This window comes from Clupea harengus, chromosome 1 (assembly GCF_900700415.2).
Source record: "Clupea harengus chromosome 1, Ch_v2.0.2, whole genome shotgun sequence".
In the NCBI taxonomy this organism is placed as follows: Eukaryota; Metazoa; Chordata; class Actinopteri; order Clupeiformes; family Clupeidae; genus Clupea; species Clupea harengus.
Genome location: NC_045152.1, coordinates 6198178 through 6225725, shown reverse-complemented (window position 1 = coordinate 6225725; position 27548 = coordinate 6198178). Strand labels below are relative to the sequence as shown.

At 43.4% G+C, this 27548-nt stretch overlaps 1 protein-coding gene across 3 annotated transcripts in view; it reads right to left on the bottom strand.

Annotated features, from left to right (window-relative positions):
* The window catches only part of rbfox1 (RNA binding fox-1 homolog 1), a 231020-nt gene extending 204179 nt beyond the window's left edge, over positions 1–26841 (bottom strand). The window contains exons 1-2 of one of the 3 annotated variants that reach the window (XM_031565770.2): positions 26683–26841; positions 667–714 (exon numbers count right to left, since the gene is read on the bottom strand). In XM_031565770.2, coding sequence (XP_031421630.1) covers positions 667–714; positions 26683–26727 — 93 coding nt within the window. In that variant the 5' untranslated portion in view covers positions 26728–26841. Of the gene's footprint in view, positions 1–666; positions 715–26511 lie in introns of all 3 variants that reach the window. The other 2 variants (XM_031565777.2, XM_031565793.2) reach the window with 2 other exon arrangements.
* Between the last annotated feature and the right edge of the window lie 707 nt (positions 26842–27548).

Sequence of the window (27548 nt, the reverse complement as noted above, 5' to 3'; positions counted from 1 at the left end):
CGATCCTTTCTGTTGTCAGTTTTGTTTGTATAAGTATAAGTACGTATGTATAGCTGAAATACTATTTTGCACCTCACCGTCCACTTGTGCCTCCCTATCATCAAGAAATGCATTTGAGACAACAAAGATACTGAGGCTCTTTTTAACCAAATGTCTATCTATACATCAACATTCCAGAAGCCAGCCTCTCCTGGATGTCGCTGCTGTAGCGTGCTGCTGTGTAAAAACAGCGATCGGCCTATTTTCATAGCAACAGTAACACACACACAAAAAAGGGGGGAGAAAAAAAAAACAGAGTACCTCGCTTTTGATGGCTTTGGACACAAGAGCTTGACAGATATTCTTCACATCACTGTACAACAAAAAAAAAAAAATCTCCATCTCACCACACTACCCACCCCCGTGCCCACCCCCCCGCCCCCCACCTCCACTCCCTTGCATGTTCTCGACTGCAGTCAGTAGTGATCCACGAATCTAGCTACGGTACATTGAAGGTTTTGGCCCAGGATGCAGAATTTTCTGCCAAACACATTTCCCTGTCAGGCTTTGCGAAGCATACAGTCTATCAAGCACTTACAGTCCCCCCTGGTTTTTAATCCACAGCAGCTAGCAGGAGAGATTAAAGGAAATGAGCACACAAAGGTATAACATCCATCTTTTACTCACTGTGCTGACGTCCTTATTTAAGCAGCTGCTGCCCTCAGTGCTTGGATCCTGAAAGAGAGGCAGGTGGGCATTAGTCAAACTGGAATATCTCTTTCAGGTTGGCAATAGGTTCCCCCACAGAATCTGCTGCTGAGGTTTATCGTCTCAATAAACAGATTTAAATCCCGCAAACACAGGTGCCAGACATTGGTTTTCGACTTAAGATGTGGCAGGGGCAGTTGGGGGGGGGGGGGGGGGGTTGTGCAGTTAGGGGGTGCAAAAACAGATTTCTTTCTTTTTGTTGACTATGTTGTTTGGAGGGTAAGCGCAGTGCCCAGAGGTCTCCTTCAGTGTAATAACACGCACAGACGGGTTACACAGCAAATGGCTAAACCTGAGGAGAGCCTTCGTTCGTGAAGCACATTTAACCTGCCTGAGCACACTGGAATATCAATTGCCCCCCGTGTCACACGCCCCGCCATTAACATCCTGACATGGCCTCCACCTCAGGTCTATGAGCAGTGTTTTTTTTTTTTTACTGCCCGCAACTTTGAGCGGTGAATCACCTCCAACGATATGCAAATAGTGAGCGAGGGCAAGCCTTGATGGCACCCGTGCCCTTCATACCAACACTATCATCAAGCACGTCTACCGAGTATTCACCAGCGATACCACGCACACACACACAGATCGCAGTACGGCGAGCCGCTGGGAGTGGGGGGGGGGGAAGGGGGGGACAACAACAACACAGAGTCAACAAGGAGTGGGGGTGTAAAACAAACCAAAACATGCCAAAACTGCGGCGTTTTCTTTTTTTTTTTTTAGAACATTATTTCGAGCGTTGCAGAGGGAGACAGGCTGCTTAGGACAGCTCGCCAGGCACTTGTGTGTTGGATGATTTGCATAAGGCAGGATGTTTTCCTTTTAATTAACTGACGCGGCTGACAGCAGATGGGTTTGGATGTTGGTTTTTTTTTCCTCTTCCTGATAACACACTGTTGGCGCCTACAGCAGAGTCTGCTCATCTGCCTCCAAACCATAAACGCGCCATACATCACACAACGGCTGACAAACGCGGATTACTGATGGCAGAATTAACATACGCCGCCGCGTTCCGCACTAGGCGAAAGGTTCACATTCACTGCATTAAGCACTGTGTGCTCTCCTGCACCTCCCACATCACACACCACTACAACAACATTATCGGCACTTTGCAGTTACTTGTGATTCCAGTTTTTGTCGCTAATGTCAATGGAAATCACATTCAGTTAAACATCGTTCTACACACACACACACACACACACACACACACACACACACACACACACACACACACACACACACACACAAACATACACACACACACACACGCACACACATCCCTGCACTCCCTGTCTATCTGTTGAGATCCAACCAATCAGAACATCTTAATTATCCACCAGCATTCCAACCCATTCCAGACACCCAGTCCCTTGTGTCCTCATTAATGCCGGCAAACGTTGTGCGATTCAACCATTCAGTGACACCATTCAGGAAGTAAATCACCTCCAGTGCATGCACAGAGCTGTGCTACACTTTCTACTGTGTTTGCCAGAGCCATTTGGGACCATGTGAGAGAGACACTGATTTGTGAAGATGTTGTAGCAAGCTTGCCAACACTACCCTCCCCCCTTCCTTTTTGTTTTGTGATAATCTAGGGTGTGTTTAAGAGTGTGTGTATGTGTTTGTGTGTGCATGTGTGTGTATATGTATGTGTGTGTACATATATATATATATATATGTGTGTGTGTGTGTGTATGTGTGACAGAAAGGAAGCAAGAATGAGGAGAGAGGACAAAGGAGTGAGCCCAGTCCATGAGTATTCACTGTGGGCCAGGAGATGGCAGTGATAACAAAGGAAACAACTCTCTCTCTCTCTCTCTCTCTCTCTCTCTCTCTCTCTCTCTCTCTCTCTCTCTCTCTCTCTCTCTCTCTCTCTCTCTCTCTCTCTCTCTCTCTCTCTCTCTCTCTCTCTCTCTCTCTCTCTCTCTCTCTCTCTCTCTCTCTGCCACCTGACACATATTGATGCACAGTCAATCGGTGTCTTATAATGAGAAAACGCCCATGACTGTTTGTTCATAGGCTTTGTTTCAAAATGAAATAACTGATGACTGTTTAACCATCTTTTATTATCAAAATGACACATTAACATTTCACAACTCAGAACACACTATTTATTAACCCAGTGGATGGTGACAACCACGGTAAATAGAACAAGTCACAAGCCTATTATTTCAAGCTGAAGCCATTGCCATGGTCCAGTTTCTCCTCGCAGACTCATCTCACTCCTAACATCCTAACATTCATGGGGGGGTTGGGGGGTGGGGTGCAGTCTTTTAGATGATTTCCATAGAAATGATTTTAGGCATGAGGATGAACATCCACACACAAACTCTAACACACTTCTGTATACTTTCCAGGCTGCTAAAATACCATGCATGCTGTGTGCAGACATGCAAACATGGAATCCGTAGCAGGAGTCAAGTTTCCAAGTTAAATAATGCATCACAAGTAATCTCCCGGCAACCAACACACGCCGCACCAATCAGGACACGGCTCACGCCCCAAACAGAGACTGTGATATGCATCACAATGTATGGACGTTATTTTCCTCCCACCTAATCTTGAAATGAAAAATCCCTTTATCTGGAAGCCTGTTCACTGCTCCACAGTTGCACTGCTGACAGGGAAGATAGAGAAGATATCTGTGGAATAACAAAATAAAAGTTGTTGAAACACTACTAGCGACGGACGGATGGTGCTAGTGCTAAGAGTTGTGATACATTAATAGCCAATGATTACTATTTGTTTGTAGGGCTGAGTACCAGTAACCTGTATATTGTTATTTACACAGCCGTTATTACTGTGTAATGTACCATTAGGTCCAGTGTAATATACCGATTAACAGTGGGTAATACTAGATTGATACTTTATGTTGCCAGGTGATGAGAAATGTGTCGAGTTGCATCATATACACTGTGCTCAGGATAATTTGTACACAGTATGATATCATTGCGACACCGGATTGACATTTTGAGCTAGAGAAATGAGATGAGGTTCATGGTCCAAATCCAAATATCCTACTCAAATATATATATATATGAGTCGATATAGAATATATAATTTGGATATAGTGTATATATATATATATATATATATATATATATATATATATGTGTGTGTGTGTGTGTGTGTGTGTGTGTGTGTGTAAGTAAGTAAGTAAGTCATTCATTAAGTGTATATGCATAAGTGTTTTAATTTACTAGAATAAGATTGTTAACCGTAGATGATGACTGACTGTTCAAAGACATGTGGCCACTAGTTAAAGACCCTGGTGTGGTATGCGTAAAGTAATTAACTAGTTTGTTTGTGTGAGAGTAAGTATTGCTAACTACCAGAGGTGTACTACTATAGGTGATGGTACACGGATGTTAGTGTTCATATTTTTCATCAGTATTGCCACTACCACACTTCAGAGACTCTGACGGGAGGTTTGTTTTGCCCTCTACTGTTCCAGGGGGCCTTCACTGTTGCAAAGGCCTGCGGTGGTGCTGGGGGCAACCATGTCCGATCGTCTCTCCTTCATCCCGGGGTGTGGGGGTGTGTAGCGTACTGTGGGTTAGCCTAGCAGAGTTTCGGTGTGGGACTGTTGTGTGGAATTACTCGTTACCGTTCAGTAATGTGTCCCTTTTGTGTCCAGTAAGAGTGTATTTGTAAGGTTAAATGTTTTTCAGGATTCCACGATTTGAGAATTCAATGCAAAATTAGCAATTAACCACATTTTTTCACAACAATGCATACTTTCTCATTTTCCACCTAAACTGCGCAGAAAATAGAAGAAAATAGGCCTTGATGTTAAATTGTAACTTATTTCCTCTTCTTCTGGCATCCTGATGGTGATATAAGGTCAGGCACAGTATGTCTCAACCACTGCCACGGCTTATATTGATATTAGACATTCGCTTGACATTCACGACATCTGGATCTAGGTACTATGTGTAGTTCTTATTGCCATCTAAAGGTGAGCTCTTTACAAGTCTGTGCAAGTACCTACGATGGCCGTCAAATGCCATAAAAACACGAGCCAGTTCCGGGCTACTGTGGAAACTGGCGGTGCAACATGGCGGACTCCGTGGAAAGGGCTCATTCTAAGCTAACGAAAACACGACGATTCGTTGTTCGGGTAATTGTACACTAACGAAAACAAAATTATGAATGCTATATTCTATTTCTACTATTAGATGCCACTAAAAACTACACACCGTACTTTTAAATGACTACTTTCACGTTATGTTATCCTGCCTGGTATTCAGTTTTGAAATCGTACTAAAAATCTCTATTACTAGAAATTATCTGTCATTAATTTGTTTTCTAGTACATGTGTGTACAAGTTTAAGCGGGGTTTAAAGAGAAATAAAAATCACCACCACAAAATCTGTCATTTTTATCAAAAAAAAAAAAAACACAACAAAAAAGAACCAGCAAAATCCTGGAGGGACTGGTGATCAGTGTGTTACCCAACACTGAATGACACCACCAAATGCCACGGGCTATGTAATATGAAGTGTTGCCAAACTGTCTGTCAATATCTACTACATCCACATGCCACGCAGCATCCTAAGTCATATTTCTTTTGTATGAAAGACACAAAAGGGTTCAGACAGAAAAGTGTCAGTCTTGCTTTGTTACTATACAACAGCAGTGAAAGGCGAACGAGCAATTTGTGCTGGTCACTGGTCAGTGTCACTGGACATTGGATAACTCATTTTGTGCAGTAAAGACAAGCAAACCTTTTATGAGTGACTGCTGGAATAGATAATGGTAGAATTGTCATGTCTGGTTAATTGATTTCTGGAGATCTTAATGCAGTCTCATTGTGTCCATGCCAGGCCCAGTATCTTACCCTTTAATATTAGAGCCTGCTGAATCTTTTACAATGTGTTCACTGATGTATGGGGAATACGCGTACCTACTCAGAAGACACTTGGAAACAAAAGAAACATGCACTAAAAGAAAGCACCCTTTCAATCCTTTCTAGTCCATGTAGACAGAGATGCTGTTATACAACAACACCCTGCATCACGTCGCTGCTTTCTACACACAGTCAATCAAAAGGACCTCGGTGAACTTAATCATATTTCAGGAGCATCATGGTGCTGATAATGTTTGCAGAACAGAATGGAATTAGGAGCCGTAGCATCGATGAGATGGAAAATGTCTGCCGTTCCAACAGGTACTTGGTGCTCGGGGTCTACGGCTCGACTGCCTGTCCAACTGCCACGCATCATCAGTATCTCCTTAGCAGTTACATGCATCTGTGACATAAACAGGCCTCTGCCAAAAAAGCAGGGAGGTGGGGACAAGGGGGTGTCAGACTTGCAGACAACTGTGACTAGTCACTGAAGACCGCGTCTGAGAGCAGAACATGTCATGCTGTTAACTGGTTGGTTGACTGGTCGATGTGCAAAGCAGTCACGGCCAGTGTCCAATTTGCAAGCGGGACTGGGCAGATGGCTGCTGCGATGTCTGAAGAGTAGAAGAAGTTGAGCGCTGGACACGGTTCAGATCCCCACCTTGCTGCCATGTTTTTTTGAGTGGCGAGCAGTCAAAGCGATGGCCGCAACTACTGCAGACTTACAGAGAGACTGCCGCTGTCTGAGCCTGTGATCTCTCTTGTGGCATCAAAAGAGTTGGGCAGATACAAGTGGACACTAACACACATGGGCACATAAACACACACACACACACACACACAAATATAGCGGGCTGGACATATAAAAGTATGCATATACACAAATGCTAATGGTTACATATAGCATAAACAAAAACTAAGCAAAAACACACACACACAGACACAGACAGTGTGACCAACTTGTCATCTTGGCGTTTCTCATCTAAGTTAGCGACTTACATAGGTGGAGCCATCATGACGCAAGTGTTCTCTAAAACCATATCGAATAAACTACATTGTTAAGAGTTTGAAGCATTGTCAAAATTCATAGTTCAAAAGAATAGTAATGTACTTAGTAGCTTTTTAAAATTTTAGTGGAAAATATGTTAAATTCCATGCAACTGGTTGGGGACTTCCCACAGCAGGCAAACCTCTCACTGTCAAATGCAAGTACTCAGAAATACCCAACCATCATACTGATACTTAAAAACATACTTAACCCCCTTCAGGTACGAACCAGGGTTAGTGTAAAAGTAGGAATTAGATACGAACCCAGGTTAGGGTAAGGAAAGGGATGGAAGATGGGAGGTACAGCCCCCCTGGATTATGAAGCCAGATTAGGGTAAGAGAATAAAATGGGATACGAACCCTCATGCACCCTTAGGCACATCTTGCGACAACAGGCTTCTTCACTTAAGGGCATATGTCCATGTGGCGTTTCTTTCTTTCTTTTATTGTAACCAAAAAATACATCCGAGGTGATTTGTGAGGTGTCTACCAGCCAACTATCTGACGTTACCACGTTAGAAAGCTAACTACCCTGGTATATGTTGTCAAGATACTGTAATCATAGAAACAAACAAAGCAGCGTGGAAGTGCTCCCCAGCTTTCCTGCCTGAGAAAAAAAATGATATGTACACACACACACAGACATAAAGGGCTAATTCATATGTCCCCAAAAAGTCTGTGACTATCTGCCATAAGCACTGACTCACTGTTTCAGAAGCCTCAGACAAGTCCTTTAAAAGGTCCTTTGAGTGACCGTCCTTGAAAACCAAAATCAAACAGAAGCATTGTGGTTGATTTCGCTACAAAGCCTTTAACACCTTTCTGCACTGGTCTTGTGTGTGCTTGCCAACCTCGCTCCCTTTCTTCTTTTCTCAGCGGGTTCTGAATACTTTAGTTTTAAATCGCATCTTTAAAGGGAATCGTTAACTGCATAAAGTAAGCAAGCCTGAGTCAAGCTAGTTTTACAACCAGACAAAATGTTTCAATGAACCAACAGCAATACACAACTTGCAGCTTCCGTCTTAAACCACCCACTGTTTGAGGTTCTGCAGAGTTGGGCGGACATCATAAGTGTCTCTAACTCTGAATTTAATGCGATTAAATAGACCACTGTCTGTCCAGCTGATCTTCCTCTTTTCAACATTATGCCAGTTCATCCATTGCCCTTGCCGCTGCTGCTCATCTAACCCACCTAACCCAAACCCTGCTCTCCACTCCGTACCTGCCCAATGATAGCCCTATGCTGCAATGCACCTTGTGCATGTTAAACCACTTCTCGTGGATTCCACTTCTTCCCTGTCGTCACTGCTGGACTAGTGTTCTTGACTGCTGAATCCTTAGACTGAGATAAAGTAATTTATTATCAAAGGCTGGTCTTAGCACATTTAAACTCCTCCACCAAGCTGGTCATTGGTAACCCCAAAATTCCTTTTTCATACAATGCTAAAGTACTTCGACAAAGTGGTCATACCCTAGCTGCCTTAATCACAATTTTCTCCAATTTCTCCATCACCGTCAAGGGCCACCTTATGTGTGCCAAAAGCCCAAACTGCAAGCACCACAATTTCAATTTACCAGGTAAGAAGATCTTAATGATGAATTCTCGAAGCTCTTTAACCTGTCCTCGGTCACTCAACGTGGAACTGTACCACCTGCCTAAACTCTTCATTGGTTTCTCTACAACTGAGGGAATCATCTCACCATCGACATAAAAACTTTTCCCTTACTGATATATTTACTTTCTAGGTTTCACTTTCATCCTTGCCCTTCAGATTGTCATTACTTAAATCACCTCCATGGTGAATGCCAATGTTGCAATGGTGCAACCATCTCCAACTGCTGCCAGAATGTGGTGTAATTACTTGTGTTGAAGCACAACAGAATATCCTCAAAATATAATTCACTGTTAATATCAGCAACATCATTGTTGTCAGTTATTTGCATGCAAATACAAAATTAGAACATTATTCCTGTTCCCAGTAATTTTGGGCATTGTCCAACAACATGCACCTTAACTCATGCCTTAAACTAAAATGTATGATTAAAAGGCACAAACAGGAAGGCAACATAAAACCACACACCTGCAGACAACGTAGCAATAGACGTTAAACCTCTGCTCCTTCATAATGTTCATAATGAATTTATTGCAGCTACATGATTGTATTCATTTCATTAACATTTTCGCTTTGTTGGGAATTAACATGGCATAATGGTTTCTTTAGTGATGGAGGAGTAGGGTGATGAATACACAATATAAAAATCATACTCTGCTGGAGTTGAACTCACCTCGAATTGGGTGCAAACCTCTGGGACTAACATTGTGCCTCTCACAATAGCCAACTGTTCAATATAATAGCCCCATAAAAGTTCATTGAGAGCAATTGTAAGAGGTAGGCCAACATGAACAAGTACATTTTCTAGGTATAGAGTAGATAATGATTCATGAATAAAACTGAGATCTCGCAAGCCTCAGTGTTTCACCTTTAGTTGTGCCAGTCCACGTGCTTCACCATGTCATTAACCACAGACGTCTGACCTACTAACATAACTCAAACTTACATGGCATAACGTAGGTACGATGGTTTTGAGAAACAGCTGTAGTTCAGATGTAAGTAAGCTTAATGATCCATCATACCATGTTAGTTCAGTGCGAAACTTCCAACATTGTTTGGGAAACACACTCTTCGATGAAGGGCAGGCGCACTCACTCGGAATGAATTTCACAGTGCATCAACACTATAGAGAAGCACTTTAAAGACCATGGGAATTGAAAATTCACCTTTCTCATTTTTGATAGCTCATGCTCGCCGGCATATAGGGAAAAAATTCAGTTGCGTGCAGAATTTTAAAACCAGTTCTTTTTTTCCCCTTTCATCTCTCATTGTAACTGTGGCCTAGTCGTGTTGTGTAATATTAGTCTTTAATCTGTTTAGTTACTCATAAACATGATCGAGCCCTCCACAAATTATTGCCCAAACAAAAACACTCAAAGAATGCAGGCATACATAGAAATGCTAATACTCAATCAGATACATACACACAAAAATAAATTCCACCACACACACACACACACACACCAAAACAATCACACATTTGAACAAACACGTGTCCTTCTGGGCCATAGAGAAGCCTACCATCTCAACATGACCTTCATTTTAAAGTGAAGCCCTTCTCTCTCGCTGTTAGTAAAGTACTCCTCATTGAAGTCTTGCAGTAGTCTCCTTTCTTTCTCTTCTTTTTAAAACCTGTATTCGAGATTGCATTTTCATAACAACGCTTGCCGAACATCCTCGGCCTCATATTAGATATACCCAAATGCCCACGAATCTCAGGGTTGTCAAGGGGGTACTCAAGTCTCGAAATGGAACCGTTCAAGAGAGCTGGCTGTTGCTGTTTGTTTGCTTCCGTCTTTATTGACCTATTTTACAATTTTCAGCTTCATTAAATAATGCATTGTTTAGAATTAGGAAGGCGTCAGAAGAGGCAACTCTGTGCCCAAACATACAGAGGCTACAGTTACTCCCAAATACCCCCCACACACACACACACACACAACCACCAGCATCACATTGCACCTCACACTCCCTTCAGCTGTGAACCAACACGTACAAAAGGTTGCCTCCTCTCTTAGCACAGGCATCACGCTAGCTGAGGCAATCCTCAAAGCAGTTTAATGTGCCTGAGATTCTGTGCTGCTACGGCTGCACTGTTCCAGGGTTTAAGATGAAAGAAGGGTGTCTTACACACACACAACAGTGCTGCTGCATTCATATTAGCAACACGTCGCTCTTTACATTTCACTTTCAGCTCGAGCTTTTCATTACACCTCAGTGGGAATGCTAAAGAAAGCCTGAACATACACTAAGGTTAAATGTTGTATACAAATTACCCATCACCATGACGATCTACAGTATTAATTATATGCTATCTGCCTTAGCAGTGTGTTACGGGCCCATGAAAAAAAAATAAAGTACCACACTGACTTGCATGCTGTTGCTATTGTTACTTTGCCCTCCATAAGTCAAGGAAGGTTCGTGTCCATGGGAACTGTTTGCCCTCCAGCAAGAGAGTATGCTCGTAGTGAGCCTCCCTCATCTGGTCTGTCTTACTTGAGTCTGCAGATTAATGCTTTGCTCAGAAAAAAAGGAAGAGGAATCAAATGATATGTGGAGACTTTAAATAACCACAGCTCTGATTTTCTTCTCTTTTTTTTTTGCCCTCCTGGGCTTGCATGCAAAGTGGCTACATACGGTATTTACATTCTGATCACTTCACTTATCTATTCTGCAGGAGAGTGTCAGTGGAACACAGATGCAGGAGAATGTGCGGGATTTAATGAATATTAAGTGCACTTAAAAATAGAAAACTTTCAAATAATACCTCATTAATGAATCAATTCTGCCCCTCTGAACATTGGAAATACTGAAAGATATTCAAATCATCTTTGCAGGGGCTTTGGCGTGAATTCTATCCAAGCAGCTTAATTCCGCTGCATTCTGGAAAGTGACTGAGACAATGCGGAGGACAGGAAGAGCCAGAGCCTTTTGCTCCCCAAATTATTTGTACACCTTGTCAAAATAACGTGCGCCGAAGCAAAGCAGGGGCCTCAGGTTAGGATTGGGCGTGGCTTGTCGCCGAGAAGTGCTGTTGTGATTAGTGTAATCGCCGCAATCAACCACATTTATCAAAGTTTCAAAGATTCATAATTTTGTCATTTATCATTGTGTGAAGCGTAATTATAATCAAAACCCCCCTCCCCCATCACACCACGGTCCAAATTTATGTGCAATTGAACCGGAATTAGAGCAATTTAATCGAGAACGATTAACTGCCTGTTGCATTTAACTGAGCTGTATGGACAGGCTGTCTGTCCTGCCACTTTAAATTGCATTGTGAATGCCAGTCGTTTTGGTCACACAGATACCTATCAGCTTACAACATGAAAGTGTGTACCGGTAGTGGCAGTGGTGACGAGTCAGATATTGTTGTTATATATCGATTATATATAGATATTGCAGATATATGGGCTATTTCGAAGGAGCTCAGTATGAGAAAATGGTCAAGATCTTATGTTGATGTAAAATTGAGCACAATTATGTCTAGGAGACAGGCAAGACAAAGAAGAGATCTTATTTTGAATTTTCTTTTCCTCTGGGCAGATATTGTGTACGTAATAGTATTTTTGTCAATGTTTGTTGTATTTAAATCACTTCAAAGGGTTATATCCTCTTCAGCATTAAGCTTCAGAATAGAAATTTATGAACAGAACTGATCAGTATGTTAAAATAGGACCTTTCACAATGGTGTGCTACATCAAGCATATACCAAATCTCGAAACGATCATTTGTGACAATGAATTAGGACTGTGACCATTTGAAAACATGTCATGTTTTCTCCCCTGTGGTACACAATGTAACTTTGGAAATGCTAGGGATACACAATAGCATAGGTAAACAGTCCTTTCTGTTCGCCATCATCAAAACCAGCAATTCCAACCCTGAGAGAGGAACCCTGTTTATTTATAACATTTAAAAAGCACATAAATCTGAGCTCTGCCCAGCTATGAAGCGGTGCGGAGACAAGAGTTGTGTTTTGCTTTGTTTTACCCTTGAGCTACTGGAGAAACTGCCAGCTTTCATCACGGCACAGATCAGACCAAGCCGCTGATGATTTGATCCTCCCTTTCAAACACGTCTTCATTTCGCACAGATGAAAAAAAAAAGAGCCTGCAAAAATATTTACCAAACATAAAAAAAAAATCTCACAAGTAGCCTATTAACGTGTTTTCCTTTTTTCACCCAGCAGGCTCCATTACGGTCCTATTTATGACACCAGGGAGAGATAAAAACTCTTATCCGAGCATGCAGGCACAGAGGAGTTGAGAACTGACAAGGGGGTGGAGAGAAAGAGCAAACAGACAGGAAGGACAGATACATTGGGAAGATATTGTTCTGGCTTAAATTGCTCTCATCGCATATCCGATTGCGTACACCAGTTATTTTAAAGTCATTTGAAAAATCAGATTCCGGGAAGCAAGTCGTACATCTCGGGAACCAATGTATAAGTGAGGCATTTCAATCGAGAAAACCTTCACACTAAAAGGTGACAAGGTAGTGAATCATCTTCGGAGAATATTGTTGAAGAAAAAGGCCCATTTATCACATTTATTTCTTTGCAATGTATATAAATAATCTATGCCATTCCAGATCTCAAAATCAGGGGGGGGGGGGGGGGGGAGAGGTCAAAAGAGAAAATGTATTTTCCTGTTCAAGAGGAGACAGAGCGAGTGAGCGAAAGGAAGAGAGAATGATATTGTTTATAAGAAATCCAGCCACATGCCCCACTTAAAAACACGTTACAATGACAAACAAACTAACAAGCAGCAGGATATGATTAAGAGCCAGATAGATCTCTAATCGGCCCTCTCTCCCAAGGGGAGGTTGTGTGTGTGTGTGTTTGTTTGTAGGTGCATGTGTGTGTTTGCAAGTGCATATGTCTGTGTGTGTGTGTGTGTGTGTGTTTTAGGTGCATGTGTGTGTTTGAAAGTGCATATGTTTGTGTGTGTGTGTGTAGGTGCATGTGTGTGTTTGCAATTGCATATGTTTGTTCGTGGGTGTGTGTCAGTGTGTGTGTTGGAGGGGGGGGCCGTGTCTTCTGTAGAGCTCGGGGAGTGCTCATCTCGCCTGCACAAATCCTGCTGAAGTGGAAAGAAGTGCCTTTGAGCCCATGGGGTTCCAGGGAGATTTGTCTGGCGGGGTGTGTGATGGCCGCACTGGCCACCCGTCGTTAGAGGACCTCGGTGGATTCTTTACCTATGAGGCGAACGGATCCCTGCCCAGACACGGAGCGCGTTCATTACCTTCCCCAACACTATCATTCCCTCCCAGCCCTGCTTGTTTGACCAACAGTGTTAAGCTCACCGCCGCTCCCTTCCTTTAGTCCTCCTTTTTATGTCTTCCTTCCTTTCTTTCTTTTTGTGCTCCGACGTCATCCTTTAAGCCTTTAGCTGAAGGTGACACAACTCTCCTAGTTGAACATGAATAGATTGCTTTGACTATGTGTTTTTCTCACTATGTCTCCTACTCTACTTTTCATGAGCAATAATTAATAGACAAGTGGACATTCTGTCTCAAGCTTATGCTTTCATGTTGGGTATTACGTCCTCCCAAAAAAAGTCATTGAATTAAAATATGCAGATCTGATCACATGTTTGAAAATCACTGACGCGGTGGATTCGCTTGAGCCTCGTTGCTAAATGACAGTCTCTTTGGAGGGTGAGAGGCATGAAATCAAATAAAAGCTTCAAAGGAAAGCTCCGGGTTTTTTCCAGCGCCATACACAGGGCAGGGCATGACCTGACATCCAGTGTATGCTTTGACTTCTGACTGTGTGTGTGCACCTCTTGTGATTGCTGCCCCCAGCTATTTTCTAAAACACAATGGTCTGAGAGCTTTAATTATTTTTGGCCTTGAACGGCTAATATACTTTTAATTGCTTGCCATTTCCCAAGGAGCATTTTATCTCGCTCCCGTCTTTCGAGCAAAGGCGTTCGTAATTTCGCAGAGGTTACATGAACGGAATTTCATACCAGTTCTAATGAGAAACGTAGCGTGCCGCCAAGACATGATCCTCCCTGCACATCTCCAGAAAGTAAAACAATTTTTGACAAAAGCATCATTTACAGGAGCAGTGGAGGGACTGATAAACAAGACAATTACTCCGGCGCAGTAATTGCGGCTGACCGAACAGAATGTTTCAATAATGACTTCTCCAATCCAATGAATGAAAATAGCCACAACTATAGATACCTCGAGATAATGGAAGCTGAAAATGATAAAACGAACGCCACAGCCCAGTGGTGTGATGCAACATGCGACTCGCCACAAGTGTGCTATTTTCGTGTCGGGGGTTGTCGTTTCAGAACACTGCTAAGCTACACTGAACACATCCAAAATGCAACATGATAAATATTGTGGTACAGCCCAACATTTATCACTGCTAAACTGCAGGAAACATCTCGCTCCCTTAATGAGGCAGAACCACGCTGCAAGATGAGAATGTATTCTTGAGACTTTAGCCTTCATTTAGAGGAAAACTGCACAAGGGAGCCTCCTTACCATACTGTGCTTTAAATGAACTGGAACTTGGTAACAACCCAAAACAGAAACCTTCACAATTCATCTCAGCTATCTTGGCACCAAGACACAGCTCTAAATCACCCACCACAAAGCCAGTTAAGTTGCCCATATGTCTGCGGTGTTCCACCCAAGTGTCTGACAAAACCAAATTTAAACAGCATGTTCCAGATCAGAGCATACGGCTTCTGACTTTACTAAATAGCTAACACATTCAGAGATTAAAATATCTCAATTATGGGGAGAATTACTGAACAAATGCATATTCTAATTAGCTGTGTTTATCTTGCGACAAGCAATACCCCCCCCTACCCCCATCCCCATCCCCACCCCCACCCAGTTTAGAGAAGTCCTCTTCACTGGCTTATCAGCACAAATACATGCTCTGCTCCATGCTAAATAGACTGATGGATGCCCTCCCTAATATGAGCTGAATTTTTAAAAGGCATTTTACAACCAGACAGCCATATTCCCTGCACCAAGCCACCGAGAGGTTAATGCTGTATGTCTCAACTCTAACACCCATTAGTTGGAGAGCTCCTCGCCTCGCTTGAAACAGGTAGGATGCTGGCGTCGGCTCCGGTCGAGGCACTTATCAAACGTATAGCAAACATCACACGACCCCCCCTCAGTGCTTTAGATTCAAAATAACATTAGAAACGTACTCATCAGCTGAAAATCGACTGGCAAGCCTCGACCCTCACAGTAATTGTGCTGATCATAAGGTGGTTGTTTACGAGGGGGTTGCTAAAGCACCGGCGACGGATGACAACAAGGTGTTGACACTACCCTGCAGTGCCTAAATGAAATGATGAGCAACGCAGACGGATGCAGAGCAGGCAAGTTAGAACAACCTCTGGCACAAATGTGTGCATTTGGGCACCAGGCAAACAAGCAACAACTGGACCTCATTATTTCGGTTAGGTCAAACACAGAATGGTGAGGTTTGCCAAGAGCCCATCATTTTCGAGCAGTTAAAGGGGCACACATTTTTGATGCCACAGACACCCCCCACCACCAAAAAAAAAAAACAGAATTCATACCTGGCAATTGCCTCACAAGTGAACTATGCGCCTTGAGAAAATGGCCATTTATCAGAAACAAATGAGATGTCATAGGTCAGCCCGGCACCATGGCCTGCTCCCACCACAGGCTTGCTATTTGTCACATCAAATGAGGAAAACAATGGACACAACACGACTCAGGGAGAGGGAAGAGGAAAGCCTTCCCCAATTAGTCAACTGACGAACGGAGACCAGAGACTGCCTCTGCGTCTGCCTCAGTCTCTGCGTCTGCCTCAGCCTCTGCTGCCTCAGTCTCAGCCTCTGCTGCCTCAGCTGCTAGGGGCCAACACTGATGCGCCTCACATACTCCCTGTAATGTTACTCCAATTACTAACTACAATTGAGTATAATTACTAACCACAATAGAGTATAATAACTAACTACAATAGAGTATAATTGAAAAGAAAGAAAGACACAGAGGTATGGTTTGTTTGATGGTGCCATGCTTCCTTGTTCCTGCTTGGTTATTTTAAGTCATGCAAATTTGTGCCCACAGCAAATCCATGACATGAACCGAGTGGTTATTTAACAATGTAACGCACGGCACAGCAACCAAACTGAACCTGTGCAGTAATTACTCCTAGTTTAAAGGTATTGAAAGTTAAACTAATTAAAGGGCTTCTTGCTGAGATGCGCACAATTAAATGACAATTGTTGCCATTTTTGGGATATTTTAAGTAAGGTCACCTTCAAAACATTCCAGAGAGTAAGCCACACTGATGCACCATAAGAAGGCAGTCGGATTATAATTATCCGGCAAAACTGTGCACCACAAATTGGCAATGTTATTTCAGAAGTCCTTGGAAGCGAAACAAATGAAATACTGGGAGAGAATGAGGCGGGGAGATAAAAAAAAGAAAAAACGCCCCTGCTTTTGATGTGATGTTGAGGCAAGCTTTTATTCCCCTGCAAATCTTCAGATTTTATTGTTTTCCCATTTTCCAGGAATTTCAAGGTTTCCTCGACTCCCTATGAAGGTGATACGACTTCTATTAGCTTAGCGGGTGGTGTTGAATGGGATGCAGAAAAATAGGGGAAAATCCCTGATTGACTGTCAGACATTCTTTCACGGAACCAGTCACAAATCTCCATCAAGGTGTGGTTACCTCATCAAAACCACATAAACTTTCTCATATCAGGCCCTGACTGCTGAAAGAGCAGCTTTGGGAAGACTTGCCAAATTGAGGTCCATAGATCTCTCATGGCAGTAGGGTGGGTTAATTAAACATTATAATCACAGCAAAGCTTTGTTTGCAGCTTGAAATGCAAAAGAGGGACCTGTCCTCTTTGACACCTCTCTGAACTCAGTGCTATCTGAGAGAGGCAGTTAAACAGACACACCAAGCAGTGAGTATATTTGTGTGTGTGTGTGTGTGTGTGTGTGTGTGTGTGTGTTTTGACTATGTGTGCTGCAGCACTGTACTTGGCAGCATGCAGACACGACACTTGCCCACGCTCTCTCGCACAGGCTGTCTGGTATGACAGCAGTGAACGCTGGAAGGATACTGTGGGTTTGAATGTCAAATCAGTCAAGGAATACAAACAGCACAACATGGACAAAACACAACAATTACTAACTTAGTGTTTATTTATACCATTACACACTTACCTACAACAATTACTAACCTAGTGTTCATTTATACCCTTACATACTTACCTACAACAAAAAAGACAAAAGCGTGTGTGTCTGAGGTTGATGTTTTTCCATAGGGAGTCAACTGGATAAAAATCTCATAAAATGACCCAAAAAAAAAGTGGGAGCGGAAATAGCTCCCAAAAGTCTGCAGGCAGATGACGTTATTAATCTCAATTTACGGAGCTGGTAAATGCTTGCCGTCGCGGCAACAGGAGGAACCAATAACAGAGTTCATCTTGAAGGAGAGGCCCAGGTCCTATTACAAACTGGATGGCCCTAGCATTCCCTGCCATGCATCAAGATGACAGTAGTCTGTTGACACTGACCTTTCATTGGACTAGCCAAAAGTGAGATGTCAGATGACATACACCCAAAACTATTGAGGGAAAAAGAAAATTGATTTTCCCCACCCGTTTGCTTCCTACACGCTTCGCTATCTTCCTGGGCTCCCGAAGACAATTAAGAGACTACAGTGAGGAGCTGAATGCAATAATATAGATCCTCAAGGTCTTGCAGGCGTTCCATGGCAACAATCGGATGACAGCGACAGCTCCCTCAGTTCAGAGCAATGAGTGTGGCGTTGTGGTAGTGTGGGCTTGGTCACAATGGAGACAGATGATGGTAAAGCAATAGAAATTCACAGAATCAGCATGAGGTATGTCCAGCCTGAACAGTGCTGTAACTCTCTGTACACACACACACACACTATGCCCCATAATATTTTTTCTTTTGTGTGGTGACACCTGACAATAGCTAGAGTCAGCATGGATGAGAGAGGGCACAGGCGTCTGTATGGGTAGCACATTTCATGATGATGCTCTTGATCTGCGACAGATTGAGTCTGTTTGTTGTCATCGCATCTTTTTTTTCCCGAATCGCTTTTCCATCCCTCTGCCGCCACATAGGGATAATCATTGCTATCTCGCGTACACAGTTTGTGTCTGTTTACATCCCCACGTTTGGCCTTTTATGTGCCAGTCGTATTGTGCATATTGATATTTCCCACCAACACAGCCCTTATGAGTTGTCACAGGTTGTGCAACATTCATTCTGGGCTGATATGCTGCCAATTTTCAGCTTGGCGTTGGCCCACGTTGCCCATGGCAAAATAAACATCAAAACCTTGCCATGTGCGTTTTAAAAACCAAGAGATTCAGGAAGCAACCTCGGCAGCTCTGCGAAGCCACGGACGGCACCCAAAAAAACGGATTTCAGGAAAAAAAAAATATAGAAAAACATCAGACAGGCAGCGATGAAAGCGAATCTTGTCTCAAAAGGTTTACCAGCTGTCCTTTCGCCCAGCCACCTAAGGCAGGAATGAAGTTGTCAGCGGCCCAGGAGACAAAACAGGATTCGTCTTGGGAGGTGGTGGGTGGTGGGGGGGGAGGTGCCGTCTCTGCCAGGACCAAACTTGACAATTTGTACTCAGTCTCTCGACTTCTCTGAGGACCTCGGAGACACTGCCAGGGCTGCGCCATGATAGTCTTTTTCATACATCAAACTGGCCGATGCCAACCCAAGCCAAGCCACGCTGGCAACAGATGCAATGCTAAACAGTGGCATAGCCCTCCTCTTTGAGGACACTGAGAATTCAGATGTGTGTGATCTGTAGAATTCAGTGAGGGGAAGAAAAAAAAAACACAAATAATATGGGGGGTAACTGAGCAAATGTGTGCACAGTGCCTCTTCTGCCTCCACTGACCTCTATAAAAGGGGTTTCCAGAACTCCATTGCTGAACTATTATCATTGGACGCCCTCCAACGTGATAATGACAATGAATCATTTCTTGTTTACATTCACTCTGACTGCTTAATTTCACCATAGGTGAAACTCATCAGACCCCAAGATGACTCTCTCTCTCTCCTCCCTCTGTCTCTCTCTATCAAAATAAACGGAATTGCATCTTTCTACCTCCAGGACCGGCAGTCATATTGCACTCAACAATCCAGTTATTTTGACATCTGCACTCATGAAGCGAATAAAAATGCAGGAGCATGATTATTGTCGAGCGTCAAGGACACGTTTTCTTTTTCCTTTTTTTCTTGTCACGCTTTGTGTCCTTACGACATGGCAAGCATGGCCCCCTAAAAAAGCCAGTGTATCAAAAGGTACCTGAGCAGGTTTTCTCTTCCCCCTAACAGACAGAAGCGTATGTTAGCTTGAGGAATAGTATTTGCATAATACCTTATAATCCTGTGAGCCAGAGAACATCAGGCCCTCAAGCCACAGAGAGAGCAGACCCAGAGGAGCCATCAAGCCAAAGGTCAGGGACGGCTTTTAACACCATCTATCAACATCCATCAGCACGGGCTAATTCACCATGTTAAAGAATACAGAGCTTTTCATTATGTTGAAAATATGTTAAACCATTTATGTGTATATGTGTCTGTCTGTCTATGAGTGTGTGTGTGTCTGTCTGTCAGTCTATCTCTCTATGAGTGAGTGTGTGTGTGTGTGTGTGTGTGTGTGTGTGTGTGTGTGTGTGTGACAGGATGCCCACCTGTGTGTACTGAAGTTCTACAAAATAGTCACAGTATGAAAAGTCAATTCACTTAAGGGAAATATCCTGGTGAGCAGGAGCTGTGTCCTCATTATATTAGTAAACGAGATTTGAGGTGTCATTTTGCCCGATTAAATTATAAACACACTGATTTGCAGCGCAGCGGAGCATGCTGCGTGTTTTCCCAAAACATCTTCCGGAAACCTCTCTCATCGTCTCTGACATTCAAGTCAAGGAATTCACACTTGCCAGTCCTGGTGGCAAATACCCCGCGCCGTGTCATTTTTTTCACAACAACAAGGAGTGCACACATAAAGATTCCCTCACAGTTTTTTTGTATTAGAGCTTTCACTTAAAATGATTGAGGACAACATGCAATTTTCATTCTGCAGCATTCAACCCCAAGCACTGGAATGAAGATGGTGCAGGCAAAAAAGGCAAACATCTGGCAATCCAGAGAGGAGATAGCGCCACTTTTACAAGATTAAATAGACCACTTTTAATAACATTTTACTCGGGAAGACTAATGTTTCCTTTCAAGCACATTAGCATTTTGATAACCGGCTGAAGACTTTTCTTCCATTTGCGATAAGGAGAGAAAGTGCGGTGGCATAGACAGCATGAAATAATTGGCACACAGCATGTGAAAAGTCAGCATTAAAAAAAAGAGGAGAGAATGGGAGGGAAAAGGGGGGAAAAGACGTTTTCAGGTGGATGAGAATCCAAAGAGTGCTGATTCTGGAGTTCAGCAATGGCACGCAAAGAAAGAAAAAAACGCTGGGTTATTTCCCTCTCAAAGCCAATTCCTCACATTGAAGAAGTAGACCTGGCACTAATTACTGTGTGGGGAAACCTGCGGAAAGTCGTGCGTCAGCAGTACGTTTTCCACACCCAAGGGCTGACTTAAGTGCTCGATGGGTATCCTAGCACTTTAGCTCCTTTTTGACCATCAAGAACTACAGCGAAGTGCCTGACAACAGCTCCATCAGAGGTGCTGAGGAGACTCCCCATATCAGGAACAGCCAACGAGGTGTTCCACGCGAGAACAATTCCTCATTATAAAAAACATCAAAGCGCACACACACCCCCCCGAAATCCATCTTTATTAGCGCAGTGCACCCGGGGAGACGAGGCGAGTGGATGAATCATCTGACCTATGAGTACGTGCCTGGTGCTCGCGTGTCCCCCTCACCAGGCCCAGGGCTGAATCCAGGGGCGCGTCACCGCAGCGCAGAGTTGAAGTCTTGGGCCGTGTGCAGCATGACTGGTATGACAAACTCCTGCTGTGCGAGGTCCCTTTGAATTAGCACTCTCCTCATCAACACCCTGCACACGCGAGGTCAAACACCTAATGCCTGAACAACAAAAAATAAATAAATAAAAATAAAAAACAGCATTCATGATTTTGTGGGGATGAAGGGGAACCAGTGTTAGTGAAAGCCAAGGGGACCAACGCCACTGGGAGCATTCTGTGTTGTGAACTGTGGTGCTGGGGAGATCTGTGATTTGTGTAATTTAGCTCTCCCAGGTTCAAAATTTTCAATAACAAATCAGACGAACCGACTGAACTGGTGATGGAGACACCCCTCTGAACGGAGGCCGATAGGGGGGCTTTAAATCAGATACTGTACGTGCTAAATGCCTGCACAGAGGGCACCGCAGTTTGTGAGCAATTAAAGATTCTCTAAAAGGTGTTTATCAGTGCAAACAGCCCTGGGATTAAGGGCAGATTATCTAAAGATCCCCTGCCGTGGAGGGAGGACAGCAGTCCACCATAACTATTTCGTAAATCGTCAGACAGACAGCGCACAGGGAAAAAAAAAACCTCTCCTGTTCCCACTGGTTGTTAACATTCTACTGGGACGCATTGCTCACATGCTGTGCTACAAGCACTGGTATTGATTACGCTGGAAGACCTTAATAACCCTGGACAATGAGGGACCAGCATAGACGCGCATTTTCTTCTTCAAACTGAAGTTGTGGTTTGCCCTACGGGATTACACAATAAATCAACTGTCTTATCGGCCAGCTCTGGGCTCCAAGGCTGCTACATTATAATAATGAAATGCATCAAATCCAAGCATTTTCAGACCTACACCAAACACAGATCCACACACACACACACACACACACACACACACACACCATTGGAAATCACAAGGTTCCAGAAAAAAAAAGTCAGGAGGCCCATGCAGAGTGCCACCACCCTGACTGGGCTCTTCAATGCTTTCTAATGAAAGTTCCATTGGGGAAAAGCGATCTTTCAGACTGAAGCTAAACCCCCCACAGCACTGACCCTGCAGCCCAAGTGACAGGGCATAAGCAAGTCATTAGTCATGTGTAAAACTTCTCCAACTACGCTCCTTATTAAAAAACCCAAGTCTCATTAAATTCTAATCTTTGTGACGACGATATCATGACACACAAAACTTGACAAAAGCCATTAAATTAAAAAGCCATTTTTTTCTCCCCTCACTCGTGTATATGTAAAGCTCTGCGCTGGATTAACCCACATTACGGTCCTCCATAATAGCCCGTTTCTGCTTTATTCATAAATGTCACTTCCAGGAAGAGTCTTCTCCGCACACAGAAACAGGCCTAATCCTGACACCCAAAAATACAGCTGCCAAGGAGATAGAAAAAAAATACGCTGTAAAAAAACGGCTGCGTTAACAGTTTTACCAGACAGAATTTCCTTTACATTTCTTATTCATGACGCCTGGGTGGCTTGCCTCTCTAAAGTCAAATGTTCTGATGGCCCACAAGAGTGCAAATCAACTGATAGCTGTCGAGGCCGGGGCGAAGAAGAATCGTATATGAAACACTGACAGTGGGTGGGTGGGGTGGTAGTGGTGGATGGTGGTGAGTGAAAAAGGAAAAAAAAAAGGAAAAGCCCGGGCGCGGAGAGAAAAATTGTTCCGGTGCGCTGAGCACGGGTGCAAGCACTTCAGCCCCCATGATAAAAAATGCCATGTGCTCGGCCCCGCATCATGCTTGAATTCACAAGAACCATATTAAAATTATGATAAACACATTGTGGGCCGATTGTGCCCTTGCTCCTGCTGGTGACTCGGACCGTCTGCGCTGATCGTCCGTATGGATGAGTGCGTTTCAATTCATCAAACTATTACTTTGTATTTGCAGACTTAAATGTCTCCCAATTTCCTGCTCAAACAATGGGAGCGGAGGATTTCTTTAGTTCATGCCTTCCAATAAGCATATCTGCCAGCGACGTGGCGGGGTCTCATTGTAAATATTAAGCGATGAGAAATTGTACACGTCCAGCCTGCTTTCGAGGGGGGTTTCTGTGTCAATTTCAGCTGATTGCAATCTACCGAGAGGCTGAGATATCATGATCATTATTACATGTAAAATTATGCACAATCAACCTCTTGCCAAAACTCTCCAGCCAGTCCTCCAAAAACAACGTAAATATTGTGTTGATGGTGCTACACTAATGAGCAGAGATGCAGATGCAGTGTTTGGTGACAAGGACAAAAGGGGTACAGAACACATGAAAACATACTGCATTCCAAGAGGGAGTGCAGACACGTTATGTAAGGCAATGCATGTCTCAGTCTGCAATCCTGATTCATAGACGTGTCAAAGGGCAGCGTAAGCTGTCATTGTACAACAAACATTAATCTCAGTGTCTCTGACTGCGCCTGAGTGCAAAAGGACAGTGGAAGGGCTCTGAGTCATAGCCGTGTCCAGGGAAAACATGTTTACGTTCATGAAATGAGTCTTTTTGACTTTGAGCACTTAACTCCGGCCGAGACTGCACACAAAAGATGAAGTTTATTGTCCTACATAGTGGGAAATTTGGCGTTGGCTTCCAGCCATGCTGCGTCCACACACACATGCATACACTGGACAGAAAGACGAAAGGAGTAAATAAATTCACACAAGAATAATGACAGACTGAACTGAGCAGCGTATGTGTGTGTGTGTGTGTGTCTCTGAGCACAGCATTCATAGCATCAAGCTCTTGGTTACGCCGACATATTGTTGTACCAAGGCTGCTGGCACTGATTCTGCCATTAGTTGGCATTGTGTGACGTTCATGCCGCCTGGGCTCCATTTGTTGAAAAGCCCCATTGGCATTTTGTTGAACTGTCTTCTGGTCTCAGCTGTTATTTCGTGTGCAGTCGGTCTTCAGTGGGAAGCCATGTTTTTAATCATTGAAAGACCAAAAAGAGGAATTTTATGACGGCTCCCCCATCCCTACCCAACCACTCAGTAATGCTGAATGACCGACGATATAAACAGTGCCACTGAAACAACCCTCTTATGCCACCCGACACAAAGTGTTCACCACTTAGTTTATATTTCTTTGTGTAAGACTGGACATGAACATACTTACATCAGTACATACTTCCCAGGCTTTAGTAAAGAACTCGAGCTTGTATAGGTCCAGGTTGTCTACAACAACAGCCAGTAGCCAGCATCCATCACATGGTTCAATGAATGGAGTAAGACCACTGTACACCCGCATCACTGCATTCCTGTATGTTCTATTGTCAGAGGAGCATGACCATCGTTTTAGTAACTTAAATGTGAACCCCATGGAAGAGTACCTAGGCAACAAGGTATGGCACTGTGCACCAGTGGAGGTATAAAGTACATTTCTGAGCAGACTGGCAAACGCTTGCTCTCCACAGAGATTGGGAAGCACCAGTGATCTGCTGTTTTTCTTTTTTCTTTTCCCCAGCAGTGCATGCTGTATAACAGCGACAGCTGTTGGAGCTACATTCAAAGAGGTAAATAGTGTTTGCATTGCTCCTGTTCCCATGGTACATCCGTTGATGTATTTCAGGCATAGCCACAGATATATATAATGTTATCTGCTTGAGTCAGGTTAAGACCTTCCTCTCTGAAAATTGCTACAAATAAACCAGTGGCTTGTAAAAAATCGCTAGCAGGTTCCTCTCATGTGTGCTGCAATTCCAGGTCCAGGATTGCCCAAAGATTTATGTATTAGGGTTGCATCAAAGTAAATCATCTTTTTTCATCAAAGAAAGCAGACCTGACCTACTCAATTTACATTCAAGTCATGGATGTGAAGTCCTGTCACTAAAGTCTGTCTTTAACTTTAGACAGACACTATGGCATGCTAAATAGTCCTCAGTGAATATCATAGCGGTCATCTTATCAATCTGTGAACAACAGGGGCCTCAAAGTTTTTCAAATTATACACAGCAAGCGCCACAAAAAAAGGTAAACGGTGCCCAGCATGATATCTAATTACCAACTGGGCACCTAGAAAAGGATAAATTAAGTCTATTGGCATGTGGTGCAATGCATACAAAGCAAAGTCAAGCAAGTGTGTTCATTTAACACATTAAAAGCACTAGCATAGGTAATAACACATTTTCAACTTTTGATTATTGCAATTGCAGTGAGAAATTAAAAAAAGATAAGGGGATTAAAACTGAGTAAAATGTCAACTTCAAAACACTGAAAGAGCAAAAAGTTATGAATCCACGTCATTTGATAGTTCATATGAAGGACAGTGTCCAATGCATACTTAGTACAATACAATATCTCAAACTGTATCTTAAAGGTAGTAGAAGTATTTTATTGAGCTATACTTTTGTAACAAATAGATTATTCAAAGCAACCGTGAAACACTATCTGGAAACCCAAGCCATTCACAGGAGCACAAGTCAATAGTCTGGGCCAGTTAGAAAGCTTTCGCAAACTACTTGTGATAGATTATTCCCAGTTCTTCTTGACGTTTCTGGATTTACAGTACATTTCTGAAGGCAAATCTAGGTATTGTGAGATCCGGAGCCCGATTATTTTAAGTCGATATGTCGATGTGTCCAGCTTCACTTACAGTGAGAGGAGGAGAAACTCGGGTAAATGAGCAAAAAACATCCACGGTCGTAGCGACAGAGCCTGGTATGAGGGACAGAGCATAGCGTAGCCTAGATTTTTGTTTCAAGGTTTTGACTATTGGTTATCTGAGCAATACACAGGGTCTCACATGGACTTCGCATAAAACAACGTGGGCTAACTTTTTAATAAAATATAATTTGTAAACATGGGCAGAGACTGCGAGGAGTACCACACGAAAACATCTACTGCAAAACCTTGATGATCCTCTAACGGCACATGAACTACTAGCGATATGCATTCCGTGAGCCACCGTTCCATTATTGTTTTATCACCGTCAACCCACACTGCTAATGCTACTAACTTTGGAAATAAATGACGACAAAAGGTCATTCCCAATGTATAGTTATATATAGGTAGTGAGTTGAGTAACCTCACCGCAAATCAGCGCTAACCAAATTTAACCTACACCTTGTAGCAACTCCTTAAGCAGCATGCCTGCCGAGTATATTTACCGTGGAGGAAGCCAAATACACGGCATTCAGAAAGCAGCACCTGTCTCTGAAGTGATTCAGAAAACGCCACTTCCCGTGCCTTTCCAAAAAAAACAATAAATTCCTTCAGGCTAGCAAGCCATCACAGCAACACAAACCACATGCACAACAAACACACGGCATGATTTCTTGTCACTAACCTTAGATGCTGCTTCAGAAAAAATAATAAAAGAGAGCTTGAATTCGAGGAGAGAGAAGGTGTCTGCTGAAGATGTACCAGCCGCGCACTGAGAGCATCCCACGTTCACGTTTAAATTCCTCCTCTAACAATCCCGCTCGTTTCCCCCCTCTGCCCGGCTCGAGTGTCTTACCTGAAGGGCATCTCCCACGACTGCAATTAGCTGCCAAGATTTCATTGTGGTCGGGCAGCGAAAAAGCAAGAAAAAAGTGCCTCCTGGTTCTCAGCGGAGGTAAACTGATTGCGCGGAGAAGAGGCAGAGGGAGCGATAGAGACAGCGCGAGTGGTAGTCACTGGACCGTATCCACGTGCTGCCAATGGAAATGACTGCATCTGTCACTCCGCGCGCCTGTCCGGTTATTGTGTTATGGTCACCTCTCTGTCCGCGCGTAAGTGTCCACCTTTGACACCTACCATGGCACGAGGGTGCCATATTCAGACGCCAAAATGTAAGCATTAAGGCCTTGTTTAATAAAATCTTCAGGGTTCCTGAGAAGGTTTTACCCACTGACCAACAGCAATAATTCATGAAGTTGCCTATGGCTATGTTTTGATTTAATCTGTATCTTAGAACTGAGGCAGATGGAGAATGATCCTGAGGGGGGGATAGTACACTCCCCTGTGCAAGGTTTAACAAAAAAAATCTGCTGTGACACTGTGGAGTGTGTCATTCTTCTTTACCTAATCTGTACCCTCTGTGTTAATGGAAAAACTGCTGACTGCAGCTAAATAGAACCAGGAAGAGCCATATTAGTAAAGGGATACAGACAGTTCACAGCAGAATGCATTCATCTGCGTGCCTCCAAAGGGAAATATGAGCGCTGAGGTTCTTTTGTCGCTGGCTGTTCAATGTGCTGTGCACCTGAGAACCCATTTATCGTTCTCTCTTACCCCCCCCCCCCCCACCCCCCGTGTTCCTTATCATCCATAGCCTGGACCTCTAATATATTGGAGTAGGAAGTTGCACCAGGGCACTGTATCCATCAGAGACAAAAGCTC